This window comes from Pithys albifrons, chromosome 28 (genome assembly GCF_047495875.1).
Source record: "Pithys albifrons albifrons isolate INPA30051 chromosome 28, PitAlb_v1, whole genome shotgun sequence".
Classification (NCBI taxonomy): Eukaryota; Metazoa; Chordata; class Aves; order Passeriformes; family Thamnophilidae; genus Pithys; species Pithys albifrons.
The window spans coordinates 4352352-4366356 of NC_092485.1; the positions used below are offsets into that span (position 1 = coordinate 4352352).

The 14005-nt window shown below is 48.5% G+C and overlaps 1 protein-coding gene across 1 annotated transcript; it reads left to right on the plus strand.

Annotated features, from left to right (window-relative positions):
• The first annotated feature begins 1202 nt into the window (after positions 1 to 1202).
• On the plus strand, positions 1203 to 11891 carry PIGR (polymeric immunoglobulin receptor). The gene is made up of 11 exons (XM_071578877.1): positions 1203 to 1359; positions 5270 to 5365; positions 5574 to 5906; positions 6091 to 6423; positions 7033 to 7356; positions 7747 to 8061; positions 8926 to 9088; positions 9593 to 9711; positions 10058 to 10183; positions 10320 to 10378; positions 11290 to 11891. Exons 2-11 carry the CDS (start codon positions 5284 to 5286, stop codon positions 11413 to 11415), a joined length of 1980 nt encoding a protein of 659 aa, XP_071434978.1. The 5' UTR covers positions 1203 to 1359; positions 5270 to 5283; the 3' UTR covers positions 11416 to 11891.
• The last annotated feature ends 2114 nt before the right edge of the window (positions 11892 to 14005 follow it).

The following is a 14005-nucleotide window of genomic DNA, read 5'->3' on the forward strand; positions in this document are numbered from 1 at the left end:
CTTCCTCACCTCAGGAGCTCCTTCCTCACCTCAGGAGCTCCTTCCTCACCTCAGGAGCTGCACATTCATGGAAAGAAAGGAGCTCAACACCCTTAGCTACACCAAAGGTGCTTCCAGGGCTGGCTTTGAGATCTGACAAATTTCTTAAATATCCCAATCCCAGGTCAGGATCTTGCTGCTCCCAGGCATGGCAGGAACACCTGGAGCTGCCATCCTGTTCAAACTCATCAGCTTTCACTGAGAGCAGATGAGAAAAGCTCCATGTGATCCCCTTGTTAGAAGGAACTACTACTCTTGCATTGTTAGTACAAGGTAAAGCAAGTTAATGATTCATCCCACATAATACAAATACTTTAATCTTCATTAATTTTACCTTTTTTTCCCATTTCTGACAACCCCACACCTCACAGGGAATTTGTATTTGTGCCCTTGACATGCCTACAGGAGGAGAAAAAAGAAATGAGGTGGGAGATGGCAGCGAAGCTCCTGTTAATTATTTTTTATTTTAAAGAGCATGAAATGTTCTTGGTCTGCACAGACAAGACCAACCTTTGCCCACCCAGGCTCCCACCAGGCTGAGGGGAGGCAGAGGGGCTCAAGAGCAGGGAAGTTGGACAGACTGCTCTACTCAGATGGCCAATCAAGGTCTTCTTAGGGACACTGGTTTCCAAAAAAGGTGCAGTACCTTAGACAAAACCTCCTGGGTGTGCCCAGTCCTTGCAGCACCTGCCCAGCACAACTGGAAACACAGTCACGACTCAAGGGTGATCTTGCAATGCCAGCAAAGAGGAAGGGGCTCAAAATTAGACACAGACCCCCTAAGGCTCCCCAGTGTCTTTGTGCCAGGCACAGGCACCACCTTCAAAGCAAGGAATCAGCTCCCCTGGCTCCTGCCCAAGCAAGAGCCTGGTTGAAGGGTACTCAAAGAACCCTCCATGGACTTAACCCCATGGAGGCTCCTTCCTAAGGGAGGCAGAGGTGCCCTGGACCATTCCTTGGAGCCCACCCACCCTTGGGGTGGCTGTTGTGCAATGGGGGGTGTAATCAGGGGGTAAAGAAGAGCCTCCACCCTCGGAGTGACAGCAGAGTGGGACAGGCATTGCCTTCCTGCCCTCACGTGGGGTGGTGCTCACCTGGCAGGGCTTTGGATGCTATTCCTTTAAGGCACAACAGGTGGAAACACAGGGCTAAAGGTACAGGAGTATTTAAACCAGCCTGGCACTGCCAGAGCCCTTGTCCTGCTGGGACAGGGAGGCAGGACACAGCCAGAACGCCCAGTGTTGGTCACCAGCAAACTCAGAGGGGTCAGCCCAAAAGAAGAAGCAAGAAGCACAAAATACTGCAGGAGGAACTTCAGGTGTAAGTAGCGCTGCTTCATTGTCTTTTGGAAATGTAAAGTCTCTCTTAGTACCTCTTTGAGATGGGGAAGGAGAAGAGGAACAGTCTTGAGCCACTTCTGAGGGCTCTTCCTCACACGTGTGAAGGGAAGCAGCAGCTCTGAACCAGCAGGTCTCACTGGGGGGAGGCTGATTTCTTGTGGAAGAAGCTCAGAAGCAGAGGAACAGTCCTATGACAGTTGTTTTCCTCTCTGCAGTAGATTTTTAATATTGTGTTTCTGGAAAAAAAAGTAAAATTAATTATAATTCCAATATTTGCATTCAGTTCTAATGTATAAAATAACAAATCATATTAAATATTACTGTGGTAACCTGAACCTTTGCAACTCAGCTTAAGGTCATTACAGTCTTTTGGTCAGTACAGTCTTTTAAATTACAACAGGCAAATTTTGAAATTTGGAAGGAGAATTATTGTGTCCTACAGGAGCTCTCAAACTTGTACAGTTACCAGGAAGATAAATAGATACTGAAGTGAGTGGGCTGGGCAGAGTGTCCCAAAACTGAACTCAAGAAAGCCTGAGAGCCCTTTCCCACTCAGGCCAACAGTGAAGGAGGGAGTTGCTGCACACCTGAGTTCTTATTCTGCAAAGAAAACATTCCTGTAGGATTTAATAATTCCATCTGAAGTACAGAGAAATATCACCTTCTAATTGCAATTGTTAATGAATCCTGCACTGGCATGTCCAGCCATCCAGGGATGCACAGGGAGCTGGGCCATGGGATGTTCCTGCTCTTTGCAGGGGGAGTAGAACTAAAGTAGGGATAGTTTGGGAGTGTTGGTTTCACTTTCCAGCCCAAGAAACAAATGAACCATGACAGTTGCCTGGAAAGCAACAAGTTGGTGAATGGGGTGTCTGACACCTTAAAGGGATATAAAATTAGGTCACATGTTAATGGTCTAACAGCTTAAGGGAACATAAAATGAGGCCAGGAGCACAATCTCCACTGGGATTTCAGCCACTGCCATCAGGCTGTCTGATTATTCTGTTTCATTTCTTTTCTGGAATACATTGCTCACACAGGACAGTGTTTACTGACAGACATTCTTAGCTTTGAGGGCCACAAACACTGCAGAAATTCCTAAAAGCTTCTGATTTCTTACTATATCTTGATAACCTGCAGTAAGTTCTGCCGAGGTGTTCCTGCTCACTGTATCACAAAACGAGCACCTCTTGTTTATTTGTATTTTTTCCATCTGTTTGCAACTTGAAATGTTTATTTTCTGCATGTGTTTAGGTCAGCTTGGTCTTTTATCTGCAAGTTGATTGCTCATGCTTGACTCCATGAAAATGGGGTGGATTGGTGGCTTTTCCCATCCCACTACAGCCAATAAAACTCATGGTCAGGTAATATATGCAGTGACCTTGATGAGAAAGGTAAAGATGGAGATAACCCGGCCCTGTGCAGGAAGAAATCTGTTGCTGTGCCCCTTTTTGGGGCACAGAGGTCTTCAGCACCTCCATAAATCACTCCCAGCCAGTGCTTCTCCTCAAGATACACCTGGTGCTGCCTCTACAACAGTTTGTATCTCTCCAGCTTCCTCCTGGGTCTTGCTTTAGAAGGATTCAAGAGATATATACCTATATATAAAATATATACCTATATATAAAATATATCTACTATATTACCCTTATGTTATTATTTCTCAACTATTTGGATAACAGTAACCACTCCACAGACCAGAAGGGTTCCCAGGCTGGAATGACAAATGTCACAATTAAATTTGTGTTTTGTTGATCCCACAGCACGGCCTTGACACTGCTCATTGTTAAGGGCAGTAGTTAATATCTAATGGGCTGGACTGTGCTGATCCCTGGCAAGCTGCATGAGGAGCTCTGACAAGCTGCTGTGCTCCTCATGCAGCTGAGTCAGCACAATTTGGGACCTGGACTCTGTTATGTCATACCCTGCTTGCCCAGGGTTGCATAACTCAGGGAGCAGGTCCTGAGCTCTTCTTCATCATCATAAATCTGAAGATTTTTCTCCTTAGGACTGACAGAGTCCCAAAAGCACAACAGAAACTCAGGGAAGGTCTAACAGTGGATGAGATTTGCAAGAGCCAACCTGGTCAGAGAGCACTTGCTGCTGGAACCCTGGAAAACACCAAAATGCAGGCACAGAGCAGTGCTGGAATGGAAGGTGGTGGTCCCAGCCCAGGTCAATCCCACAGAGCTGAAGAGGAAACAGTAGATAAGGAAACTCAGCTGGGAGGTCTCACCCCACAGCTACTGCTGCCCACAAAAGAACCATCAGCCACTTTCTGTGGACAGGCACACTAAAAACGTGTCTGTCTAAGAAAGAGGGACTGACCAGGAGGTTTGAGGGGGATTCTGAGCTCCCCAGGGCTTTACACACAGCATTAAAATGTCTTTATCACTCGGGGGACGTGCGGTGATGTTTATAGACAGAAACATACCAAACGAAAACAAAGTGCTGGTCATCCTCAAGACAACTTTAAGACAACAAAAATAATTACCTGTCCTGAGTTGGAAAGGAAGAAAAAAATGTCATGATGTTGTGATTTTTCCATTTATATCTCTTTTGACACCAAAGCCACACTGAGATAGGTCTGTGTCTCTTTTGGCACCAATCAGGGCAGTGAGGTGACCACCAGCCAGAGGGATTGTTAGCTGGGGGCAAACATCAAGGCCCTCTTTGTGCCATAGTATTTGCTTTCTGCAGAATATGTTGTGTTTATCTTGCTGGCTACTGTTGGGAGATGTATGAAAGAGCATTTTTCATGCTCAGTGAGTTAATTATTAGCCATGGACAAGTAGCCATTGAGCAAGTAGGAATCACAATACAAGGAAGAAGGCACAACAGAACACCTTTCATCTTAACAGGAAAATAAACCCCTTTTTCTTCTGCCGGGAATTACCCTTAATAAAATTGTGTCACTTGATGCCTTGAAATCAAATTCCTCTGGTTGTTTATAAAGGCTTTCCTTGGCACCCATCATCATCTTTTATGGGTCACTTCCAACTCAGGGTATTCTATGAACTTGGACTAGGCAGGGAGATCAAGAGCCGTGCTCGGGAAATGCACATTCCCACCACTGCACTGGGCAGAGTCCAAGAGCACACCCAGCTCAGACCAAAGAAAACAGGTGAGGGAATTAAGAGCCTTGATTTCCTCTGGACCATCACTCAGTCTGAAACAAAGGGGAGGTCAGAAATATTCATCCTGAAGATTGTGGACATCCTTCAAGAGAGACACAGCCTGGTTTGCTGTTCCCCAGTAGTGCTCACGGGGTCCTGGCTGAGGGTTAAGTTGAGGGCAGTAGGTTGGACAGGGCTTTGCTTGGTCAAAGTCTGAGTCTTGCAGGAGCAGGGCTGAGGTAAATCCCTGCAGCTCAGTAAGTTCCTCAGCAGCTCAGGAAAGAAAAGAAAAAGTAGAGGTGAAAATATTTCCCTTTTTCTCTTCCAAATGTACTTGAAGAGATGAGGGAAACAAAGAGTAAGAACTAAAAACAGGCTCCAGTCAGGAATTCTGCTCTATGACAGAAGGAGGACGTTTTTACAATGAGGGTGGTGAGACTGGCACAGGGTGCTCAGAGAAGCTGTGGCTGCCCCATCCCTGGATGTGTCCAAGGCCAGGTTGGACAGAGCTTGGAGAAATCTGGGATAGTGGAAGGAGTCCCTGCCCCTGGTTAAGGTCCTTTCTGACCCAAAACATTCAGTGAGAACACAGGCAAGAACAGAGTCATCAGCTCCCTCTTTCCCATTCAATTCCTTGACAGAAGCACTTAAAAACTATATTTCTCTCTGCTTCAAGTAGCCACAACCCTCATGCTCTCCAAGCAAGAAGATTTGAATTATTAATTTAATCATTTTCCCAGTGTGGTTATTCACCAACTTCCTTGTCTTTTGCAGGGAATGCAATAAAAATGGCTTTACTGGCATTTATCTTCCTCCTCGCCTTCCTCCCAGCTGAATCTGCAAATAGCAGACACCCCCCCAAGTCAACAAGTAAGTGCAACTTGCCCTGGCACAGGTCCTGTGGTGGTCTAAGACCAGAGGTGGCACATTCAGGGAGCAGCTTCACCCCACCAGTGCCCACCCCTGCCATGGGACCTTTTCGGGGCACCTGATGCTACACAGCCCTGGGTCCATTCTCACCCTGGGACACCGGTGTGGCAGAGGTGACCTTTACAGCCAGCCCCTTTTCCTCCTGCAGTCTCCAGCCCCGTGTTTGGCCCACGGCAGGTGTATGGGCTGGTTGGTGGGTCGACGATCGTGAAGTGCTTCTACCCTCCCACTGGCGTGAACAAGCACGACAGGAAATATTGGTGCAGGCAGTCAGGAGGGAGCTGCATGACTGTGGTCTCCAGTAATGGATATGTTGCCCCAGGCTTCAAAGGCAGAATCTCCCTCACTGACCACCCAGAGGAAGAAAACTTCCAGATCAACATCTCTTCGCTCGCACTGGCAGACACCGGCACTTACCAGTGTGGTGTTGGTGTCAACGGCAGAGGCCTCTCCCACAAAGTCACTCTGAATGTTTCTCAAGGTAATCACAGCTTTGGGGCTTCTGAAAGTATTGTTCTCTTTCACATTTTCCCCTTCTTCCCCTTTTAAGTTAGGCCCCACAGGGTGCCTGCCCAGTGTCTCAGAGCTGACGGTGCTCTCCACTTTCAGAGAGCAGTTTCCATTTTCACGGGCAGCAGAACTTCATTGTGTCTCTGTGTGCACAGGCCCACCTATACCTGAGGCAGCTGAGCTCTTCTATGTGAAGCTGCACAGCACCTGGACCGTGACCTGTGGCTTTGGGAAGGACTCTATCTACCTGAGGAAATACCTGTGCAAGGTGGAGGAGGGAGGTTGCCGGAGCATCATTGATAACTACGAGCAAGTCAATAACAGTTACACAGGGCGAGTTCTGCTGAGCCTTGTGGGGTATGAAGGCTCATTCAGCATCATGATGACTCAGATGGACTGGGAAGACACAGGCTTGTACCGCTGTGGTGCTGGTGAAGAGGGGGAGAAAGGTGCAAGCTCAAGGGAACTGGATGTGTTTGTCTATGAGGGTAAGCTGTCGCCAGGGTGTTTTCTCCTTCATCTCTGCTCCTCTTTAGAAGCATCACTTGGAGTCTCATATTTTTTAGCAAGAGCTTTAATTCCCCTTTGCAGAGTGCCATTATCCTATTCTCTCATGTAGATACTTCTTTCTATTCATTTAACTACCTGCAACACACTAAACCATCACTAATAAATCTTGTATCAAGACTTAACTTTCCCAGTTATCTTCCCCAGCCCAAAACTCCAGGAGAAAAATTCTACCTCCAAGTTTGAGACAAACAAATTGTGTCTTCAAGGCTTAATTCCTTGAATCTCAATATGACAGATGTAGAAAGGATGCCCTTCTTCTAGCAAAGAGAACAAAGTGTTGAATTGTCTGTACACAAAGCCAATAATCACCCAGTGAATTTGGGGGAAAAGAAAGGCCTGACAGACTCTTTAGGATCAATTCCCAGCAGTGCCAGGACAGTCTCCTATTGGCTGCACCCTTGAGCTTTACCTAACCTTGCTTTAGCCATAAGGACTTTGCTTGATCTGATAATACTGATCTTTTGGGAAGAGTGCCACATGGACACAAGTGAGATGTTTATAACTGCTCATTTCATTTTTATCAACAGACAAAAAATTCCCTCAATTAAAGTCCACGGTAGTTGGAAAAACTGGAAGTTCAGCAACTTTTGAATGCCTCTATGAGCCCCTGAGGCAGAGCTCAACAAGGACATGGGCCAAGTGGAAACCTAATGGATATACCAGGATCATAGCCAACGATGGCTTTGTGAGCCTGCCATATGAGGGAAGAGTGGCCATGTTTGAGAACCCAAATAACAGGACAGTCACCGTCATCCTGAACCAGCTGACACTCAAAGACACAGCCTATTACTGGTGCATAAGCAGTGAGCTGAAGGAGCAGCAATCCTCAGCTGAGCTGACGGTTGTAAAAGGTACGAGCTCATGATGGGCAGTTCTCTGCCTGCTCAGTGGCTACAAAACAACCTCCTGAGCACCACAAATGAGCAGTCTGGCTTTGTGAGAAGAGACTCAGCATCCAAGCCTGAACTCGCTCCAGTAGCTCTAAAATTGAAACACAAAGTTTTGGTTTTATTGGAATGTGCTCACAAAAGTTTGTCATGCAGATATTTCTTAAGCCTTGCCAAAAAAACTCCCCCAGCTTTCACCCAGAGATGAATAAACTGAATCCTTACCATTAATTTAGCAACATAAGGAGCACTTTCCCTCCAAGATCCATCTGTGGCAACACCCCTACCTACTGACTGCCATTCCCACCACTGAAACCACTAACCCCAGCCCTGATGTTCCCTTTGCCCTTGCAGGAGAACCTCTACTGACAGGACCGAAGGAAGTGGTGGCACAACTGGGCTCCCAGGTCGACTTAACTTGCTCCTACCCCTGCAGCTACAACTCCTACGAGAAGTACTGGTGCAAGTGGAACATGAGTGGCTGCTCCATGGTGCCAGCTGCTGCCCAGAGGCCGCTGGGGCCCGAGGCCACCTGCAGCAGTGCCAACAGGACGGTTGTCCTGAGCTTTGCCGCGGTGACGGAGGCGGACGACGGGTGGTACTGGTGTGGGGTGAAGCGCAACGGCGTCTTCGGGGAGGTGATGGCAGTGAAACTGTCTGTGACTGCAGGTGAGCTCCAAGGCCAAGGCAGGCAGAGGTTTTCCTGCTTGCCCAGGGCTGTGGGTCGTGCTTTCTGCCCAGGGAAGTCCTCTCCGTAGCCACTAGGCTGCAGCACCTCAAAACACAAGTGCAGCCTCTGGACTTGCACAACTTGCAGTTATTGTTTTCATCCACTCACTGGTTTGGCTCCCTGGTCATAAAAAACCCTCCAGTCTGTATCTCACTTCCTTCCACACAATTTTACTTGTTCTTATGAATTATTGCTATTACAATCTGTAGCATCATTCCGTTTAAGCCAGAGTTGTCAAATGAGGAACTGATCTACTTCAGAGACTTACCTTGCTCCAGGGAACTTCTTATCTTGGGAATCAAGTGGGGAAGAGGAGAGGAAAGACTAACACCAACAGCAGGGGGCTCTGTCTCAGCTGTGGTGCAGTATTTTGGAACTAAGATGGTTTTTCTCAGGGAGGAATAATGTTAGAAGCAGAGAAAAAGTAGAGCACTGGATATCCCATATTTAGCCATACCAAGTGGATGATGGTCAAAGTGAAAAGAGAGAGAAACATCCTCATTTAATTGCCTTTGGTGAGCAAGGAGCTAGAAATAAAAGCAAAGCAAGTATTCAAAATTTGTTCTGGAAATACTAGAGGCAGAACTTAGAAATGTGAGACTTTTCAAAAGTTTATAGGCAGAGAGACTTTACTTGAGACCTTTGCAGTAAATTATTTGCAATGAGATTATTTTTAAAGAGCCTCTCACGTAGAGCTGAAACCCACAGCAGCTCCTGGTCCACCCAACACTTCCAACTAGTTTCTGTGTCCCCATCTCCATGCTGCTGCTCACTAAGCACATATTCTTCCCTGGGATTTGTAGGAGATGATGCCAAGCACAACCCAGAGCTCCTGGATGTTGATGCCCCCAGCCATGCCGAGCTCCCTGACCATGCTGAGATCCCCAACCCTGCCGATCCCGGCCCTGGTGCCCGAGGAGGAGCCTACAGTGATTCCGAGGTGCGAAGTGGAGCTGCCCCAGGAAGGTTGGTTCTCTCAGTCCTCTGTTATTTATAAATGTTGGGAGGTTTATATTAACCTGTTGTGGGTACTGTGTTTGTACAACATGAATATGGGTTAGCAACTAAAACATTCTTGTCCTGAAAGAACTTTGCTCAAAACATTGGAGGAAAAGAAGAGGGAAAAGTTACAGCAAAGGGCAAGATGACTTGAAATTAGTATCTGGTTCAAGAAAATAATACCCAAAGGGAATAATTAGAAGTTCCAGGTACAAAACTAGTACTTGAAAGTACTTCTTTTAAGACTGAAGAACTTTCTTTCCCATATTTATAACCAAACTGCTGATGCAGCTGTTTTGGCATAACCTCTATTCTATATTTCATTTGGGTTTTGTTTCATTATATGTACCAGGACACCCAGTTCAGTAAGTGAATTCCATCATGCTCGCTCAGAATTACCATCCTATACAGATTTAGGGTGCTGGAATTTCATAAACATCATTCTTAGTGGTGTCTCTCCCTCTCTTCCAGCTCTGACCCAGGCCATGGCTCCAATACTCTTGCTTTAGTGCTGGGCCCTGTTGCTGCCCTGCTCCTGGTCATTGTGACAGCTTTTGCAATTGTTAAATACAGGCAGATGAGGAGATCTGGTGAGTCTCTGCCTTTCTTGGCTCTCAAGAAATATCAGCAATATTAAGATGAAGGCAATACCTTTGTGTCTTTGCTGGGCTGAGCTACTCTGGTACCCCACGATGTGATGGGCAGGGAAGGGACCCTGCTGCTCCCTCTGACCACTTCCCTGGTGCTCCAACACCCAACTGCTCCCACTGACCACATCCATGGGCTCCAACACCAAGCAACAGAGTGCCCAGGATGAGACAGAGCCCAGCTCTCCATGGGTTTTGCAGATTGTATCCCACAGCATCACAGGGGGTTCAGACTCCAACAGACTCACTCCAACTCTGAGCAAGGTATTTATTTCCTCCCTCTCACCAGACCTCGTGTCCATTGGGAGCTACAGGACAAACATCAGCATGTCAGACTTTGAAAGTGTGAAGGACTACAGTGCCAGCAACAGTGCCTGTGTGAAGGAGAGCCAGGAGACTGCCATTGGAGGGGATGGTAGGTTGCTGAGTCCAGCCCCGGGGTGAAGGGTTTGCAGATGGACCCTGCAAAAGCTCCAGAAATACTTGCCCAGTGCTGCCTCCTCCTAACACCTCCCTTTCCCTCCCTAACCCCTCCCTTTCCCTCCCCACAGAGTTCATCACCACCACAGACACCCAGGAAAGTGCTGCTGAGGCAAAGAAGACAAAAAGGGTAAGAGGAGGGAAGAGAGAGGCCACCAACCTGGGAGACACAGCCACAGCCCTCCCACCTCTGCCAGAGGGGTTGCCTCCTTCCAAGGGCCTTTTTATACCCAAGTGCTCTCCATCTTACCTGCATCCAGCACCTGCTGCAGATCAGTCTCTGTGGGCAGAACTCAACCCTTTCCTCACTCCATGTTTTGGCAAAGACAATGACAGCAAGTTAGTTCAGCAGAGGCAATAACTTTCCTTCAAACAGTAAGCCAAGTCAGCTCCAGGCAGCATCAGAAAGGTTGGAGTTGTTGCCATAAACATGAAACATTGGAATAAGCAGCTGGCCAGAAAATAGAGCACATCCCACCTTCCAACCCTCCCACATGTGGGCAGGGGTTCAGGGGCACAGGTAGGCAGGGAGGGCTGTGTCATTGCAATCCTGTAACTCCTGCTTTTCCCTAACTTTTCTGCCTTGCCCTCCCCTCTCCTGCCCTGCCTCCCTTTGGGGAAGGTTGTGGTCCAGTGACAGCACTGGGCAGTGGCTGAAGGTGCCAGATGCAAGACTGTGTTTTTCAAAGTCCATAACCACAGGTGAGATGTAGGTGTTGTAAGTGCCAAGAGCTGAACTGGAGCAATAAAGGAAACTGTCAGGAAAGCAGCAAAGCCTGGTAGCCTTAGGGCAGGGCAGCTGGATGCCAACATGCAGGGACAGGCTTGCCATGGAGTTCCAAACCCACCAACATCTGGGGCCTTCCCAGGGCTGAGCAAAGGAGTGATGCTCAAATCAACATGACCTTTGGGTTCATCCCACTCGTGCAGTCTGCCCGTGTCAACCTGAGATGCTCACAGCCCCCAAACCCCTGCCTTTCCCCCTGCCACGTGCTACTGTCCATCCCAGCTGCCTAACAGTGTCCTCCTGTCCTTCCCCAGAGCTCCAAGGAGGATGCTGACCTCGCCTACTCCACCTTCCTGCTCACCTCTGGCAGCATCGCTCAGGGCAGCTCCGGGGGGGACAGCCCTGCCCTGGACGTGTCCTCCTCCCAGGACCAGGTCTGAAGGTGAGGGATCAAGAGGAGGCAGCACCTGGCACCGACTCTACCTTGAGGATCACAGCAAGCCATCAGCAAGCACACACTGTTGTTCACTGTTACCACAATTTGCTATAGCTTGACCTTTTTTTTTTTTTGCTTAAATTCAGCTTCGAGTGGTTATTTAGGAGGAATCGTTGGACGCCGGGTGGGGCTGGGTGGGAAGTGCAGCTCTGGGTGAGCAGGTTGGCCTGGGAAACAGCAGGAGCTCGAGTGGCTCATCCCACAAGCAACCCCAGTTCCAACACAGTAGCCTCTCACAGGCCAGAAGGCACATTTTAAAAAAATCCCATTTTCTTTTGAAGGCAGCTGGAAAAGGTTTTAGGACAGCATCTGATGCCTTTGATTCCTCTAAGCTTCCTCGACCTGAGGGCAGCACCTGCAGGCCAGACATGGTCTGAAGTGTTTTCATGTACAAGAAATAAAGAATATTAGTGGCTTTCAGCAGACCAGGGAACTCCATCCATGGGAGGGCACAGGGACAGCACACCCAGAGAAGCTCAGTAAGGGTGGGAAAAGCTGAATATTCCGCAGCTAAAGCCATGTAGGAAGCAACAATGATGAAAAAGTGGCAAAGCAGAGAGGCAATTTTCCCTGAACACCAGGAATGGGATAGGCTGGTGCCTACCTGGCAAAGAGAAGGGCTGTGGAAGGGTTTGACAGGGCCAGGACATAAACTGCACAGAAATTCAAATTCCTGAGCCTGTGCTGCTGAAGTGCAGCCCTGAGATCAAGCCATAAAATTTAAAGAATGAGACACATCACCTTGGGTGGGGTCTGACCTGACTGTTACAGCAGCACCACACCATATTTCTGGTTTAGTGAAGTACTAGATGCATTTTAAAAATGAAAACAGTGTCATAGCTCAGGGAGGTGCTTGAGTTACTGAGTTCCATCAAGGGTAAAACACAAATTATTTCTGAATCATGGACTTCCCCACAGTAACTGCTGAGATGAGCACAGAGAGAGCTCTGAGCAGGAGAGCAGCAGCTCCAACAGCATGTGTGTTTCCACATCCACACTGCAATAGTCATCACCTTACTGCTGGCAAGGCTGGCACCTCAAAGGGCAGGTTAGAGCTCCCCTTCCTCACCTCCAGGGCTCCATCCCCTCATCAGCACAGTGGGAAGGGGCTGGAATATTGGAAAAGCTGTGGAAGGGGCCAGGACAGGTCTGTGCCCGCCCACAGTTGCTGGAAGCGACTGACTCTGGTGCAACAGGACAGGTGTGAGCCTGGAAAGTGTCCCCAGGGGTGAGCAGTCATAAGGCAGCAGGAGAATGCTAAGGTTTGGAAATTTCTGAGAGGAGAAAACCCCTTCTGCTCTCCCTTTGTAAATGCACTTCCTCTTCAGCCTGCCCATGGCACCCTTCCCTTGGTTCCCACACCATGGGAGCAGCCAGGAGGGGCAAAACATCCAGAAGAGGATGGGATATGTGGGTGGGCTGGGAAGGGGGAGTGGGCTGAGCATCCTGCCTGCACCCCTGAGCCCTGGCAGCTGCCTGGGCCCCCTGCTCCTGCCCACTGCTGGGGCTTCCATCTGGCATCTCACTTCCAAAGGGAATGGCCCTGGGTGCTGCCCTGCTTTGCATTGGGTGGGAAAGTGGGAAATGACTGGGTTTGGTGGAGGCAGCAAAGCAGGCGTGGGCTGGGGCATGCAGAACTCTGCACAGGGCAGGAGCAAGGGGTGGGATCAACAGGAACTGGGACAGCATAAGCTGAGGATATGAAATAACCCACATCTCACTCAAGCTGTGATCCAGAGCCCACCACAACCCATGGAAAGGTTCACACGGACCTCACCAAGCAGCCCCTGCTCCCTCACCTGACTGTTCACCAGTGTGTCAACTGATTTCCTGTGCTAGTGGGGAGCTGTGATGTCTCACTGCATCACAGCATCACTCCCAGTGGTTATTCTTTAGTAGGGAATTGTGGTATGTGTTGTACCTTTGAGTATTAAATGATTGTTTCCAAGAGAGATGGAGCTGAAAGATCAGCTTTCAAGGGCACTGCCAGAGTGTGGAGGGATCTATCACCCACTGACACCTGGACAAATGGAAGTCACTGAATTAAAACATGAGAGCAAATTATGAAAATCAAAGCCCTGAGGGGATTCCCTTTGGCATAGCCAAATATTTGAGGAAGGACAGTGAGCAGTCACAGAGATCTTTCCTTTGAAAAATCTTCACCAAATCTGGTTTGCTACCAGAAGTCTGCCCAGAGTTCTCCTGTGATGAGGATGAAACCAAAGCAGGAATTGGGTTCTCCTTGAGGACACAAGGACCTTCCTCTCTGGTTAAAAAATCCTGTTAAAGAACCACTTCTGCAGTTAAAGCATTCCTGGTGTCACCCCTGTAGCACCATCAGAAGGTGCCCAATCCATCCTGTCTGCTGAAGCTTGGCCATGCCCACAGGCAGGAAAGGGAGACCTGGAGAGTTTGGGGCTGTCCCATGGGAACAGAGGTTCTGGGAAGAGGTTTGTGCAAGCCTGAAGGATTCACATCAGAAGCAATGAGTTAACCCTGACAGCAGGGAGAGCTGCTCAGAGCCAGGGGTGGGC

Excerpts from the sequence above, each read along its gene's own strand:
- PIGR (XM_071578877.1), top strand. The coding sequence starts at position 5,284 with ATGGCTTTACTGGCATTTATCTTCCTCCTCGCCTTCCTCCCAGCTGAA. Across the intron at positions 6,424-7,032 it reads GGATGTGTTTGTCTATGAGG|ACAAAAAATTCCCTCAATTA; the intron begins GTAAGCTGTCGC and ends TTTTATCAACAG. Across the intron at positions 9,712-10,057 it reads CAGGCAGATGAGGAGATCTG|ACCTCGTGTCCATTGGGAGC; the intron begins GTGAGTCTCTGC and ends CCCTCTCACCAG.